Raw genomic sequence first — 16,392 nt, 5'->3', positions numbered from 1 at the left:
CCCAGGGACACCCCGCTGTCCCAGGGACACCCCGCTGCCCAGGGACACTCCACTGCCCCCGGACACCCCGCTGCCCGGGCACGGCCGGCTCGGCAGGCAGGGGAAGGCGTCGCTGGGAGGAGCCGCCCGTGCCGGGCCAGCAGCGCTGCGGTCCCTCGGCTGCCGGGGCTGTCCGGGAGGCGGCAGCGGGGCTCCTCCGGCCCCGAGGAGCAGGTAGGGATTCCCCGAGAGAGGTAGGGATCGCCCCAGCGAGCTCTCGGCGTGACGGGGGCCAGGGTCTTGCCCGGCCCCCGAGAGCCGGGGGTGTTCGGGCTGCGGGGGCCGGGCAGGTGCGGACAGCGCTGCTCTCCTGGCTCCTGGAACAGGGCGGGCGGCCTCAGCCAGCCCGGGATAAGCCGAGCCGGAGATCCCTAGAGTTGCTGCCCCGATGGTCGCACTTGGCTCCGACGCCTCGCTTTTGGGGCTGGGAGGTGGCTCCGACCGAGGTCGCCGAGCCCGGCGCGGCAGCCCGCACCCCCGGCAGCCGCAGCCCCTTCCCAGGGAATGCTCCCAGGAACACGTGGCAATTTAAATGAGCAGTATTGGAAAAGTATTTCCTGCCGTACCCGCTGAGGGATGCCAGCGTTTTGCAGAAACGCGGCTATCGGGATAATCGCAGTGCTGTCATCCTGACGCGGCTAACTCAGCTCTTCCGCTCTGACTAGGTATGTCCAGTGAAGGAATATATGTGCTGTCATCGTTCCTTTCGTGATCGAAAGTGAAACTTGATAGAAGAGGCGCGGTGTACCTTGCAGTTAATAGGAGCATTTAAGGTAATATGAAAATATATATTTAAATATGCATATTTTTTTATGATTTAAAATGTTCCTAGGCTTATATACCATAAATAGCGTGATACTTGGACTTTCTGTTGGTTCTCTCAGTTCTGAAGATTGTTGCATGTTTGGATCAGTTTGGGCTTTTGAATAAGAGATGCAAATAAGCCTGCCACAAGTTTGCCAAAGTCAGTGGAACCTGTGATCCTTTGAAGTTTTGAGGAGACTTCTTTTATTGAGTAGATGAACTTTGAAATGACTAAAAAGCAGATGAAAAGAATATTAAAAGAAATTCATGAGAAATTTTAATGAAAATTATGCCTACATGCTATCATCAATACTGTAATTGTAATTCAGACGTGTATAATTGAAGACCTATTTTAGACAGTTGATGGGGTTTTTTGGGGGGGGAGGGGGGTTGGCTGTAATATTTTTTTTTTTAAACTGCAGCTGATAAAAGTATTTCCTTTCAGGGTGAAACTATGGACATGGCTACACATACCTGATATTTTTTTTCCCCCTTTAGAAAATATGGGCAAAGATAACTAGAGCTGAAGTCTGTTGTGAATGATAAAGCTCCACAGGTCGATTGAGTGCTCAAGATGTGGACAGAATGGCTGGAAAAAGGGAGACATTTAGCTGTTTGTCATGGCAGAATGTGGTAGGAAAAACGTTTGCAATTAGTTCTGCAGTTATATGTGTGTTATTTTCATCCTAATTTATGTGAATGCATGCGCAGAAAAGAGCCTAATTTTGCTACTATGTCTACCTTCCATAGAAACTGAAATTTTTCATCACTGAAAGTGAGACACAAGGGAGTCTCCTCAAAGTAGTGTATATGGTTTTACACAAGGCTATATGTATATATGTTTGTAAGTCTTCTGTGTTGACAGAAGGGAAAATAATAAATGTAAACAGATAGAAAGATCATCGAAATTATAGAAAAAGAGGATCCTGGAAGACTTTCTTTCAGGATGTGGTAAAATACTACTTCTGCATTGGGTGAATCTACTGGTGGGGCAAAAAACTTCCTGAGAGAGCTTGTAAGACAGAACACTGGAGCAAGAGAATGGTTTGTGAAAAAACAGTGATGCAGAGAAGTCATAAAGAAAATACTTTCTCATAAGTGGAGTCTATTCAATCCTGTTTTATCTTTAAATTGTATCTGTTACAATATTTTCCTCTTTGTTTTAAAATAAAAAGTCATAGTTTTTTAAGAGCTGCTGCGCATCACAAATAATGGAAAAAAAATTTGTAGCTTTTGTACAAACACATATAACTTACCTCCCGAGATTTTAATGTTTTATGTATTTCGAGAGCCAGGATTCTTTCAGGGATTCATCCCATCTTAGAGCTAGACAAGAAAAGACCTGCCTGGTAATTTGAGTGGAAATTTGTAAGGAGGGAGGAGGAAAGAGAAGGGAAAGAAGAGAAGCAGGCACTGCAAGAAGCATTGTGGATGACTCAATACATGGCACACTTCTGAGTCAGTCTGGTGAAGAAAGGCACAGCAGCCAGAAGTGTCATCTTGGACTCTTGTAGTAAATGGTGATCAGCTCAGTGACCACCAATGATCAGGATGGGCTTCTCCTGCTCATTCTTCAGCTGGAATGGTTGCATTTGTCCTCTCACTGGGCTGTGAAACACTGTGGTAGGCTGAACAGTGAAAAGGCCACTAAAGCAGGTCAAGCTAAGGAGCAGCTTGCCAGAGGCATGCAACTGAGATCCTTCTCCAAGCATGTTAGGGATCAGGGGACTACTGAAGAGTCCTGACAGTCATTCTCAAATATATAAATAAACATGTAGAAGATAAATGTCTAGATTTTAGGTGAAGAAATACCACTACTAGAGTCCTGAACAATTTTTCTCCTCAGCATGTATTTTGATGATCAGAGGGAATCTGTTTCATTGGCAGAATTTGCCAGCAATACAAAGCAATTCAGGCTAGAACATGGAGGTGTAAATTGCAAAGAGTGGCACAAAGATGTCTCAATAGTAAATGACTGGGTGATAATAGCAGAATAAAATTGTTGTGGAGAAATATAAAGAAAACTTAAAATGTAAACATATGGCCAAAATCCTAACATCATGTTAGGATTTTGACTGACTGAGTTTGCCTGATTCTTAGCACCCAGTGATGAGGTCTTGAAATTTTACTACATAAGCCCATAGAAATATCAGATCAATGCTCAGTGATACTCAAAGGACAAATATATGGCTAAACATCATAGGAAAAAATTCCAGAAAAAACAAATAATTGTCTTTGTTTATAAATCCATAGTACACTTGTATTTTGAAGACTGTATGCAAGCTCTGTCCTGTCCTCCCCATCTCAGACATGTTGTAGCATAACTGGATGCAGTACAAAGTGAGTGGCAAAAAAAAAGTCAGAATTATGAAATCAGATTCCATCTAAGAGAGAGTTAGAGAATCTAGGATTGTAGCTTAGGAAAGCAAGAAGTGGGAAGGTCTGTGCTAGAGATGTAAGAAAACCAAGTGCTTGACAAGCTGAAATAGGAGACGTTCACTCATTTTTAAATTTTTTTTTCTTCTGGTGTAATAATTAGGAACTGTCAGGTAAAACAAGCAGGTAACAGGCTCAAAACAAGTCAAAGACAATTCCTGTATTTCACTTGTCCTCTTTAAATTGTGTAATTACTGTATTAATTGTATAATGCATTAATTGTGTAATGCAAATGTTTACATTATGGAAGTTCATATTGGAAGCCACTAATTGAAAGTTTTCTTTCCATTTTGGCAGGGAAATGTGACAGCAAAAGCACTGTTTTCCTGTAACATTGCAACAGCATTTCTGTCTTTAATTATTGCAAGTAAGTCTATCGGTGGCTATGGAAAGTTTTGTTCTGAACTTGTTATAGAACTTTTTTTTCATACAAGTAATACTGACTTTCTGTGAAAATGGCTGTAATAGTAAAATTTACATGCATGCCAATGAGTTCCTTTAAATAGTGCCAAGAGCAGGAACCTATAAAACATAATATGGGGTATTTTATCTTTCAACTTATAACAGAATCATTTAGGTTGGATAGGAGCTCTTGACATCTAGCCTTACAGGGTGAAGTTTTTTAAAATATCTGCAAATGGAAATTCTTCAACTTCTTTGGGCATCTTGTTCCACTGTTTGATCTCTCTTACAATAAAAAAAAGTATTTTTTTGTGTTCAGATAGAATGTCTTATGTTTCAGTTTTTGTTCATTGTCTCTTGTCCTATCAGTGCATAATGCTGGCAAAAGTCTGTCTTGTTCTTCATTCCCACCCATCACATATTTACACACATTAATAAGATCCACCCACACACTCCTCAGACCTTTTCTTCTCTAAGCTGAGCAGTTCCTGCTCTTTCATTCTCTACTCATGTGAGAGGTGCTCTGCTCCCTGAATCATGTTTGGATCTGCTGGGCTCTCTCCAGTAAATTCAAATCTGGCATGACCTAATGCATTCCAGGACAGTGCTAGCCTCCTTCTGCCATGAGGGATCATTGGTGGCTCCTGATCAGTTTGTGGCCTACCAGGACCCCAATGTTCTCTGCAGATCTGCTTTCCAGCTGAGTGGTCTTTTGCATGTACTGGTGTCTCTTACACTGTTTCAGAGTATTAGCACTAACTGGTAGAAAAAAGTTATTAGTTCCTGTGGCCACAGCATTTCATAATCATCACAGTTATCATGGGGCAGTCAACACAGATAGATATCTGAGTAATTCAATGTTTGGATAAGTAATTTGGAAAAGATCTGTGGTGAGGTGATGGGAACTGCGTATGATACAAAATTATTCTTTGGTGGTTAAAACTGATGCTTGTTCTCCAGAGGGTTTTGGGATATCAAATAGTTTAGTGATAGAATGTCAGTAAAATCAAGTGGATGCAAAGGGGTATGAGGTATAGCAGAAGGAAGTATGCTATATGAGTGTGATGTGAGCATTAAGTACTTGGTTAAATGCTTGGTTAAATGCTGCTTTGATAACTCTGGATGATCTCTGGAGTCATTAACTCTGTTATCAGTGGTGGGCAGAAAACTGGAATTGTTGGAAAGCAGCAGAACAGAAAAGAGAAAGCCTCATTATGGTGCTCTTCAAGCCCACAGTGAATGTGTGCCAGTTGAACTGTGCAGTTCTGGTCATTCCATCTCAGAAAAGTGGTATCAGAAGAAGTGGAGAGATGAGTGACAGTGTTGTCTGATATGGGATGGCTTCCATATGAGAAGTCTTTAAATGAAGGACTGAGGTAAAGAGACAGAAGATGGGATAAAGGTCTATACAAATGTAAATACCATAGAGCAGGCAGATGAGAGGAAGTTTACCATTTCTCATAACAAGAAATCTGTGATACTCAGAGAATTTATAAAAGCCATTGAATGTTTTTTCATGCAGAATATAAGAGGAAAGAAAGGGACTGAAATACCAGTCTGTATTGTATTTGTTGTGTCCTCTCTTCTGCACATTTTGCACTGATAGCTATCAGAGACAGGATTTTTGGCTAAACAGACACTTGCATGACTCTCTGTGGGAATTCTTGCATAATAACAATGCAAAGAAGTTTTGATAAATATACTACTGACTTGGGAATGTGACCATGGTATCCAGAGATGGTGCCTTTTTTTTGTCATATTAGAAAAGAAAAAAAAAAAAAAAAGCCTAAACCAAACATCTGTGTCAGAAGTAAAGAGAATGAGCTCACTGCTGATTGTCATTTAGATTCCTCTCTAAATGTTCATAAAATGAAGGTGAATTGAAATTCCCATAGCAAACTTAGTATTTGTACAGTCTTCCACTTCAGGACATTTAGGTATCAACGGCATAGTCTGTCTTGAAGGATTACTTTGATTACAGTTAAGAGAAGCTAAAAAATAAGGACATCAAATGTGAAATTTGTGGGCATGTGTGTGTTTTTGTGCATCCCCATGAAACAGACTGGAGAAACACGAGTACTTTAGTAATTTGCATCTGAAATAAAGCATGCAAGTGACAAGTCACTGCAAACAAAGACATTCTACTGAGCGTAAAGATTGCATTCAAAAAACAGCATTTCATTTTAGTGGCATAACTGTATCTGTAATTTACTGAGTAGTACTCTCAACTGTAAAGATAAGGGATAAAAATTGTATTTTTTGTAGTTGACTTGAGAACGGAGGTGAAAACTCCAATCAACTTTTTAAATATAATCATAAAATGAGTTCAGTATATTCTTGAAGAGTGTTTGAGTTTTTCTTTAATGTTTATCTCTTTCCTTTAGAGAAATGTGAAGCCTATGATGTGATGTTGAGGCAAAATCTTGTACCTGATGGGCAGCCTCTTGCTATTAAATGTTCACTGGAAAAGAGCTTGAAAAGTGGAGACTACAACTTAACATGGTACAAAGTTGGAAACCAGACACCTGTGCCTAGAGACAAACTGTCTAGAGTTCATCAGCAGAAAAATTTAATTTGGTTTCTTCCTGCAATGTTAGAAGATTCTGGAGATTATGAATGTGTCATAAGGTGAAAGTTAAAAAAAAAAACCCAAACCTATATTTTTACAGAAATGAGTTGCAAAGAGAGTATCTTTTAGAAAGCAAGTTAAATTTTGAGGTTAAGAGAAATACAAATGAAGAAGGGGAAATGCATCTACAAAAGCTAACTTTAGTTTGGGGAAATGAAGTCTATTTTGTTGTTGTTTTTTTTTTTTTTTTCCTTGTAGGCAAAAGTAAATCTATTAAAGAAACTGTAAACATTTTTTCTTCTCCTCCAAAAATAATGCCATACATTTTTGACCTGCAAAGTAATTTATTTGTGTTCTGTTAATTGCAGGAATTTGACAAGCTGCAAGAAAATGTGTACAAAAGTAACAGTTTTTGAAAGGAGTGATGGTTTATGCTTAAATGAAAAATTTGCTGTAGAGGAGGTGATATTCACATCATATTCCGCAAAGGTCGTGTGTCCCCACTTGGATTATTTCAGGAAAGAGAAGAATATTCAGCCAGTTCGATGGTATAAGGTGAGAACATAGTGTTTTGTTCTGTCTTGCAGCTGTCCATTATTTATGATAAAAATCAGTGGTCTCTGAGAATTGGCGCAGAAGAACTGAAGATTTACTGTAAATTGGAGAAAAATGCTTTTAAAACGAATTGAAATAGGATCAAGACTTTCTGTCTTTTAAAGGTGCTCTTGATTATCAGGACAGAATTTCAGCTGAGATGTAGGAGTGACTCTGACCCACGTAGCCACTGTGGCATCTGTTCACTTGCCAGGGAAAGACAGTCTTGTGTGGGAACAGATTTACTGTGGCACATCCATTAGGTGATCAGTACTGTTCTACTCCATTATTCTATTTCATGTTGTTCACACTCTCTTAAAGGCTCTTTCTGCTTCAACAATGTAGTGCCTTCTGCCAGATTCCTGCCTCAGGCTCGTGCAGTCTGTATGCTGCCACTAGTATTGAGGCTCCTTACAAATAAAGTCTAATTATTGCGTGATGCTTCATTGATGAATACTTTGACAATGCACATTTTACTTTCTTATTTCTCTAATAGCCAAAGTTGTTTTCCAACTTTAAATCTTTAAATTAAAATCTCAACTGAAGTGAAGTTGTATTTCCTCATATTCCACTGTCCTCACTCTTCCTCAGCATCTGCAGAGTGCCCATCCTTGTGCTGTGGTCCATTGAAACTTCAGATTGTATCAAAGAGAGACAAACCATGGAAATATACAGAGATATGAAATAACAGAGTTCTCTGCACACTTTTAGGACTGCAAGCTGCTGGAGGGAAAAAGGTTTGCCCTTTCAAACAGTGACCTTATAATTTTCAATGTGACTGTACATGATGGAGGAAACTATACGTGTGAAACAACATATACCTACAATGGGAAACAATATAACATTTCACGAGATATCAGTCTGGTTGTAGAAGGTAAGTAAATAATTTCACTCTGTGTTCATAACAACTCCAAATTTTTGTTTCAACTTTGTAAAGACTGAAGTGAAAAGACCTAATGGATAGACATGCTTAGGACTACTGTTTTTCACCTAAATGTGCAGTAATGACTACCTGAGATATGGTACTTTCAGTACTGAGTGATATTTTGTTATAAAATGGCTGACAACCTTGTCTTTAGTATGAGGGGTGTTTTTAGGCTGTACTTGCATTATAGAGCATGAAACAGACTGCAACTGCCCCTGGTTTTCTGAAAATCACTTTCTTTCTTTTGCTTAGTGACCACACCAAAAATGCCTCCAGAAATTACTTACCCAAGAAACAACTCCATTGAAGTGGAACTCGGTAAGTAGTCTTCTCTAGAGAAAGTATGAACGTGTATCCTAGTTAAGATTTATTCTCAAGTAGTGTCCTATTCTGTGCTTTCTTGGTTTCATTTTTAAAAAAAACCTACTTCAGTGACCAGATCAGCTTCTGTTGATCTCCCAAAGGAGCAATGAGGGGTGAGAGGGAAAGAAAAGAGGCATGTTACTTACAAAGTCCTACAGATTTCTCAGATGCAAGGAAAATTGTAGGAACTCAAGTGATTATCTGTCACATCTGTTGGTTTCCATCACTGTGGAAGTGATTCTAAGAACAGGTCTATCTCGAATCTGCAGGCAGAGTGGTGCCCCAAGGGGAGCATCTTTTTTTCTGGATTCAGCTTCTTCCATCCTGCCATTCTCTTTCTGGACCTGCAGATCACTGAGAGTATAGACCCTCTGTTAGAGTAACTTTTCTGAAAGGGTTTGCTATCATCCTTAGCTGGTGTGCATGTGTGAAACTGTGAGCAGGATTGTATTGACTTTAAATTAGGTTGTGGAAATTAACTTTTTACTTTGTAACACAATTTTATAGGCTCACAGGTTACTGTGGATTGCAATACAACAGGTGCTGATGGATATGACGTGTACTGGACAGGCAACGGTGTGTATATTGATGTATTTTATGTGAGCAGAATTTTTGCAAGTCCCTATGAGTAAGTATATTTCCAGATTAGAAAATACTGTGTTGACAACCAAAGTGGAACTTTCTCCCTTTGACATTAAAATATTTGGCAACATTTTCCCCTTGCTTTAAATAACATTCTTCTTAAAAACTCTAATGCTGGCCTTGTCCAACTGGCTTCCTGCTTTGAAATAGAAATTTTAAACATAGTAGGCACATGGGCTTCACGTGTGATTATGCATTTCTTGCTCATTGTAAAAAATCAGTCTGAATTTCCAGTGTTGGGAAAAGCTGCTTTGTTGCAGGCCCATAATTGTAATACAGTTGTTTTTGAGCAAGCTCTGGCCTGGCAGAGACCTCTTTTGGTCAGATCAGGCATGTTCAGGTGCATGATCTTCAGTCTCTTTATTGTATGTTCCACATCTGCCTGTCTGAAAGGTGGCAAGAGGGCAAATCTGTGCTCTACAGGAAAAAATGAGATTTCTAGGTTTAAGAGCATTACATTAGAGGAATTTAACTGAGATCAACTGAAGAGCTAATGGAAGACTTTATTGAGGGCATTTGTGCTGAAGCTTAGGAGTTAGAACTGGAAAACTTGATTTCCAGTGATGAGGTGGGTTTTGGGAGGACTTGGACTGAGTAAAGCATGTGAAGGGCAAGTGGGAGATAAGGTGATGGTGAAAAGCATGGAATTAAAAGAAAAGAAATTATACCTGACTGGAAAAACCAACTCAAATTGGAGCAAGCGGCACTCTGACATTTTCTTACACATTACAGGTTTTGAACTAAAAATTTCAGGTTTTTTTGTCAGCCCTTATGGTGGCGCTGTGAATAAACAAATGTGATAATTTTTGTAAATTCTGGAGCACTATCTAGGACCAAAACACCAGTGAAGAAAAGAGTATGATGTCTACAAAGTAAGAATATAGTTGCAAGAAATAAGTTCTCATCATAAAACAAAGGGAGAAATAAAATGCTGGCTTATTTGGGTGCTCACCAAGAGAAAACACTATGCAAAAGTAATATATTGTACTTTCATATTGAATTGTAGTGCCATAAACAATTTGGCCAGAATGCAGAGGCACACAGTCACTGAATTGATATTGCAAAAGCAATGTTATTTTTTGTGCTACCTAGCGCTTACATGGTCATCTTTGGTCACTTGCATTAGTGATGCTGGTTCATTCATTCCCTGCATGTTATATCCTATTGTGAAATACCTATGTCCAAATCCTCTCAAAGGCATTGGGAAGCCCATAACAAGAGGTTACGTAGGTTCATAAGGCGTATTTTTAACTTCCAGCTGTAGAAACCTTCCATTTCTTTGGGGAAACACAGCTGCAGATAAGATAACCTCTTGATGTCTCAATCTTCTCCAATGCATACGCTAAATGTCAGTACTGGGAGAGTTCTGACTGTTTGGCTTTCTTCCGTATTATGTAATTGTTCATCTGTTGTGCAGTGTGGTTGACATTTGCAGAAGGAAATAACCACTGTTGTGCTGCAGATGTTAGAGATGAAGCCATTCCTGAAAGGCCTATGGTTTTATGGTTCTATTTTTCACCTTTTGGACAGGGAAGAAACTTCTTACGATGGGCGCCCTATACATTCTCTGAAGCTGATAATTTCAGAAGTGAGCAGTGAAGATTATGAACAGCCTTTTGTCTGTCAAGCTTCAAATGCCTTTGGGCAAGTTGCATCCTATATTATATTGAAACACAGAGGTAAGAAGTACTAATATTTTTGAGGCCTAATTTTGAGATGATTATCTATATGTCCCCAGAAGGTGTTTTGATACCAAATTCTCGTGTATCATGTTGAAAGAAAACAGATGTATTACAGCCTGCAGTATGCATGTGCCTGGGCATAGGGAAGAAATCACTGTAGCATTGTATTTATCAGTATTTAAAAAACAAGGTAAATAGGAATGAAAAATGGAATATTCAAATTTGAATTGAATTAATGTGAAAGATCAGATTTGGACAAATTCAATGTTTAAAAAAATTCTTATAATTTTGTGCAGTTCCTGACATACGAAGATGGCTAACTGGAGGGCTCGTCTCTTTGCTAATTTTGACATTTATTACTTTAATAATCTACAAGATTTTCAAGATTGATTTGGTGCTTTGGTACCGTAATTCTGTCTGTGCCCTTACAAGTAAGGAAGGTATGTGAGTGTGATCAGGTATGTGAGTGTGACCAGGCATGTAAGTGTAATTAGCCTATTGACTTTTTTAATTTGCCATTACTTCTGAGAAATATTTGGATTATTTAGTACAATGTACATAGAACTTCCATAAGGAATTTTCAGATGTGCACCAAGACATTTTGTGGAGGATTTCTTCAGTCATACGGGTAAAATATATAATTACACTTGAAGTAATAATGACTGTATAATACTGAAGGCAATCATAGTGAGATAGGCCAAAGGAACTACAGGTTATTCCAAAATGTGCATGTTTTGTTTTTGCTTTTCTGTAGGTTTTCTACTTGTAGATTTGTGGTCACTCTGATGATGAACAATAGGTGTCAGCAGAGCTACATCCTGTAAACTGGATGTTTAAAGACATGTGTTAAATATTTATTTTGAAAATCTGACTCATTTGTCAGAGATTAATTTTATTTGGTTTCTTTTTTTTCATTTTGTAATTTCTCTCCATTACCCTCACTTTCCTTCTCAATCCTGTCAGTTATGATGTTGACATATCAAAGAGAAAATTTGCTGTGAGTTCTGTGTTCTGGGATTCTTCTGATGTTATAGTTTAATGTACTTTAGGCAAATACATTGGATAGGTGTGAAAAGTTTGAAATAAACACACCATCATAGATATATTTAATGTCAGTTCTCAGAATTAGGCTGTCTGAATTTCCCCATACCTTGAAAGTGAATGGATTACATACATTAAGATAGTTAATGTTTACTCATGTTTTCCTAAATGTTTTCATGGAAAAGTAATTTCAACTCCTGGTCAAAAATTCAGTTTTACTATAATACTGTAATAGAGTTCCAATTAAAAGGGAAAAAAAAGAAAAAAAAGTCAAGGTTTTTAAGTTGTTGAACTAGCTCTGATTTTGGCTTGGTTCTTTCAGTCCTGCTTGCAATGGAGCCTTAACTCTCAAAACCTCAGAAGCTTTCTGGCCTTTTCTGCTACCTGTGAAAAGCCCTCCCAGGATTATTACAAGAAAGAATTTCCAATTTTCCACCTTCTCTTGTGGTTAGTCAGAAGTGGGGATAACTTCTGTTAAGTTTCTTTCAGGAGAGGTGGTGAAGAAAGTCCTGTGAGAGGGTAATTCCTCAATGTCCTGGCCCCTCTGGGGCTGGGAGCTCCTTCCTGCAGGTCCCAGGTCCTGCACCCAGCTCATCTGGTGACTCCTCCATCCCCAGGATGGGAAAGGAAGTCAGATTCTGTGGCTGATCATCTTTATTTTGATTCACAGAGCATTTTACTTCCATGAGGTGGTTCTGTCGGATGGGTAAAATCAGCCCCACATTACTATTTCTAAACAGTCCAAAAATGAAACTTTGCAATAAAGGCATTTTTCCTAAGTTTCAGGTTTTTTAATAAAAATGTTTGTGTTTGTTTCAGATGGGAAAATCTACGATGCATATGTCCTGTACACAAAAGGCAGTGAAAGCAGAAGTATCTGTTGTCTGGAAACCTTTGTTCGTAGGATACTCCCAGATGTTTTAGAAAAACAATGTGGATATAACCTTTTCATATTAGGAAGGGATGATTTACCAGGAGAAGGTATGCCTTAATTAGCAGAGGTAGCAGGTTGCCTTTTGACATATTGTTCTCAGGTTATAAGTTTATCTATAAATTAAAACCCACACTTTTGGAAAAGAAAGCTGTATTCATTTAGTTTTAATGGATAAGTTGCCCAATGCAATTTTTTTTTTCTTTTCTTTTTCCTTACTGAAAATTCTATTCTAATGTTATGAGGGTCTGTACTTTCTTAGTGATGAACAAATGAGGACTTAATAGCATTAATAACAAGTAATAATAGCTGTTGAGGTTTTTTTAAATGGTATCTTCTCCAGAGGGCTGAAGAAAACAGTTTTTTTTATAAGTTATGTCATACAATAAATCATGAATCATGTGTGAAGATCTTAAAGCAACCACTGCTCTCAGCTAGCCACAGCTTCACATCATTGCAATTTTAAAAAAGAGAACTATTTTACACCAGTTGTAGTTTCCATGCAGACTTTGACTGTTCCTTCATCACTTACAGCTGTGGTCAGTGTTGCTGATGAAACCCTTAAGCAAAGCAGAAGACTGATGATTATTTTGGGATCAGAAACATCTAGGTGCTGCCTGTTAGAAGACTCCTCTCAGCAACAACTAGCTATGTATAATGCTCTCATCCGTGATGGAATTCAAGTGATTCTTATAGAAATGGGTGAAATACAGGACTACTCAAGCATGCCAGAATCAATCAGATACATTAAGCAAAAACATGGAGCCATTCCATGGAAAGGGGACTTCTCAGAGAAATCTTGTTCAGCAAATACAAGGTTCTGGAAAAATGTGCGCTATCAAATGCCATCCAGGAAAAAGGTATCTTATTCTCAAGTGCATCTGTTGCCCCTAACTTGGAATAGTTCTGCAGCAAAGGGAAGTTAAGAAGCACTTATTTAAATAATACTAAGAGGGTAATTCTGAATTGGAATGTTTTTTGCATAGTCTTTATACTACAAAGTAGATGTTTTCTTTGAGGAAACTGCTCATCCCTTCCATAAATTACACCCTAAAAAAACAAAACCAACTCTGTGCAGTTTTATTTCTGTTACAAGTTTTGGATAGTGACACAATTTGTTGTGTTAGTCTCTACCAAATATTAAAAATAAACATGGTGATGGTGATAGGCTATTAAGTAGCTGTGGTCCACATAAATATTGTATGAAGAAATGGCTGTGAAGTCCATTCTTAAAAAATCAAAACTGCAGTTGAAAAATTAAAAGTCTATTTCTATCATCAGCATTTTCCTTGTCATTCTGTTCCAATTCTTATTGCCCCTCTATGATTGTCTGATTTGCTTATTGCTGCAAGAATCTGCTCTGTGTAAGTTTTGTCTCCTGAGCAACAGATGCTTCTGTTACCCTTGCTTCTTAAAAGGGTTGGGGAAATCCATGACATAGCAGTATAATTTAAAACTCATCACAGCACTAAATGTGTTTCTCCTGAACAGTTGGTACCAAATGTGTTCAGCAAATGGAAGGGAATGAAATCTGTGGATTTTAAGACTGTTGAACAATTCTGTGGTATCTGGTATATGTTTTCTTTTTAAACTATGTAATGCTTAGGAAACTGAAAATAGTTTGTATTTCTTGAGAATGGGAAGCTTTCTAGACTGTGCTGCTACTCTGGAAACCAGATGTTCTCATGCTGTGTCTCAGCTCTGCTAACTGCATGCACAGAAATTAACTGAGGATCTATCAAAGAACTGTGCTTGGGTTGGCTATCCTGGAGAGTGGAAAGTGGCCAGTTCTGAAACATGACCAAATTCCAATGGCAAGAAACAGTATCTCATCTACTTGTGAGATAAAAAGTAAGAGGCATATGGCTGTACCAAACTGCTTGGGAGTAGCTTGGTATTTCTGGACCCCAATCCACTTCTGTGCATCACTGTGAGAAAATGACATGCTGCTTCCTTTTCAAGGTGGTCTGAAGCAGCAGGAGTTTTTATGCTCCAGCCTTGAAGAACATCATCTGAATGCAAATAATAATTTTGCTTGCTTTTTAAAAAATATTTTCTGAAGTTATGTAGGTTCTAACATCGTGTTTATTGCCAGGATAGCGTCTGTCATGGAATTCCTTTCAGCTGGTTCTCAGAGGTATATGTATCTAGAATATATTCTTCATTGGGCTGTATTGATGGGAGAGAAAGCAAAATCTGGGAGTGAAAACATATAATCAAAGGGAAAGATTTCCAATAGCATATCATGGTACTTTTTTCTATGTAAAGGCATAGTAAATACTCTTTAGGAGCAGTATCTCATTCTCCTGGCTGTGTAATTTTCCACAGCCTTTGCTGACTAAGGTTAATTTGAGGTGTCACCAGGAAAACTGGGAGCAGAATAGATTCATCAGATGAGGTACTGTTGTCCTAGTAGATGTTGAATTCATGTTTTTCAGAAATGAATAGTATTTAGGCTGGAACCTTTAAAAAATAAATTTAGGGACTTGGAGAATTCAGATAATCATAATTGTCAAATTTTTACATTGTGTTTAGACTTAGCTTTCTCAAAAAAGTATTTAAAATTAATTTCCTTCCTTCCTTCCTTCCTTTTTAAAATTTGTGTTTTAAAACAGAACCTTCTTATTTTCCATGTAGAAGAGGAAAAATATGAGGAAAAAGATGTTGAAACGGAGGCACATTTTTTCAGCTTCCTTATTTCAATATGCTTTGAAATAAAAAACCAAACCAATGACTAGGACTTGTAGTACTACTTAAAAGTAAACCGATTTGCAATTTGTGCTGGTTTTGTTTTTTTGGTTTTTTTTTCTTCTGTGAATGTGCAGTTATGATTTCTGGTTCCTTTTTTTCACAGTTCTTTTTGGAGGTTTGCCACAGTATTCAAGATAATTTCCCATTTCTCCCCTAAATGAGACTCCTAGTAACTCTTAAGTGTAGACAGATGATTGAAAGTCACCATTGATTTACCTGATACTTTCTTTCAACCAACCACATTCAGTATGATTATTTTGTGTCCTTGTGTAAAAGTGAGTGTGGGGGATAGGTTTTGGTTTTCATGGTTGATGGTTAGCTGGCTACTTCAATGTAGCACAAGACTAGATGGCATATCCTTTTATCAGGGGGATTAATTTTGAAGACGAATTTTGTCTTTATTTTTTCTTCTTGGAAACTTTATTTGGAAGTCACATAGGAAACCACAATATTTTTTTGTGGTACAATAAAAGAAGTCCAGTAGAGACAGATGTGCTGGTTGGTCTTTATTAAAAAAAAAAAAAAAGTCAAATCCCAACAACTCCAGAAATGATTAGCTGGCAAGAGGTTTGCCCCTGAAAACTTGGCAGATTCAGAAGGAAAAGGCAAACAGTGTAAACAATGGAAGAATATTTGTTCACCACTTTGTAGTAGATATATTCCAGTTTATTGTTTATGCTGACAGAGAGCAAATTCTAAATAGTATGTGGTGCAAAATACATTGAAAGCATGCTCTGAACCATTTTTAGCTTTTCTAACTTGGTTTAGGTCACCTGTCCCAGCTGTGTCTCTGTTGCAGTGACACTGGTGGTTGGGTTCTTTTCCCCAGGACTGACAAGATCGAGAGAGACTGTTTTCTTGTGTTTGGGCTCAGTTGTTTATTCTTTCCTTATTTATATTACATATACACAGAGTACAAGGAGCTACATACACTAAGACAGAAAGGTGTGAAATGACTAACGAAGAGTCTCTCCAAGGCCTTTTATGTGTCTATTTACCCAATAATAATATTCCAAGTAACTTATTTTTTTTAGTGACCCATTGACCCGACACCTGTGTGCTTCAATGTGGACTTTTTTATCCAATCCCCTAATATTAACCAAAAACCCTTAGAAGAAGAAGAAGGAAGAAGAACAAGAAGAAAGAGACAATGCCCCAAAGTCTCCATCTTGGATTCCCTTATTAATATAAGTAAAACTCCAAAATCTAACTT

General features: G+C 38.2%; 1 protein-coding gene across 4 annotated transcripts; it reads left to right on the top strand.

The window, feature by feature from the left end:
- Positions 1–118: 118 nt before the first annotated feature.
- Positions 119–15,209, top strand: LOC107213780 (interleukin-1 receptor type 1-like). 4 transcript variants are annotated; one of them, XM_015648617.2, is made up of 13 exons: positions 119–213; positions 705–812; positions 1,342–1,476; positions 3,577–3,646; positions 6,066–6,183; positions 6,619–6,805; positions 7,556–7,718; positions 8,022–8,087; positions 8,640–8,760; positions 10,305–10,453; positions 10,753–10,896; positions 12,317–12,478; positions 12,963–15,209. In XM_015648617.2, the coding sequence occupies exons 3-13, from the start codon at positions 1,429–1,431 to the stop codon at positions 13,352–13,354; spliced, it is 1,620 nt and encodes a 539-aa protein (XP_015504103.1). In that variant the 5' UTR covers positions 119–213; positions 705–812; positions 1,342–1,428; the 3' UTR covers positions 13,355–15,209. The 4 variants fall into 4 exon arrangements, with proteins under 4 accessions (XP_015504103.1, XP_015504078.1, XP_015504119.1 ...); XM_015648592.2 differs by having other exon boundaries at positions 6,066–6,309; XM_015648633.2 differs by lacking the exon at positions 10,753–10,896 and having other exon boundaries at positions 6,066–6,309.
- The last annotated feature ends 1,183 nt before the right edge of the window (positions 15,210–16,392 follow it).

The sequence above is a fragment of the Parus major genome, chromosome 1, assembly GCF_001522545.3.
Source record: "Parus major isolate Abel chromosome 1, Parus_major1.1, whole genome shotgun sequence".
NCBI classification, from domain to species: domain Eukaryota; kingdom Metazoa; phylum Chordata; class Aves; order Passeriformes; family Paridae; genus Parus; species Parus major.
The sequence above is the reverse complement of the archived record's forward strand: the minus strand, read 5'-3'. Positions and strand labels throughout refer to the sequence as shown.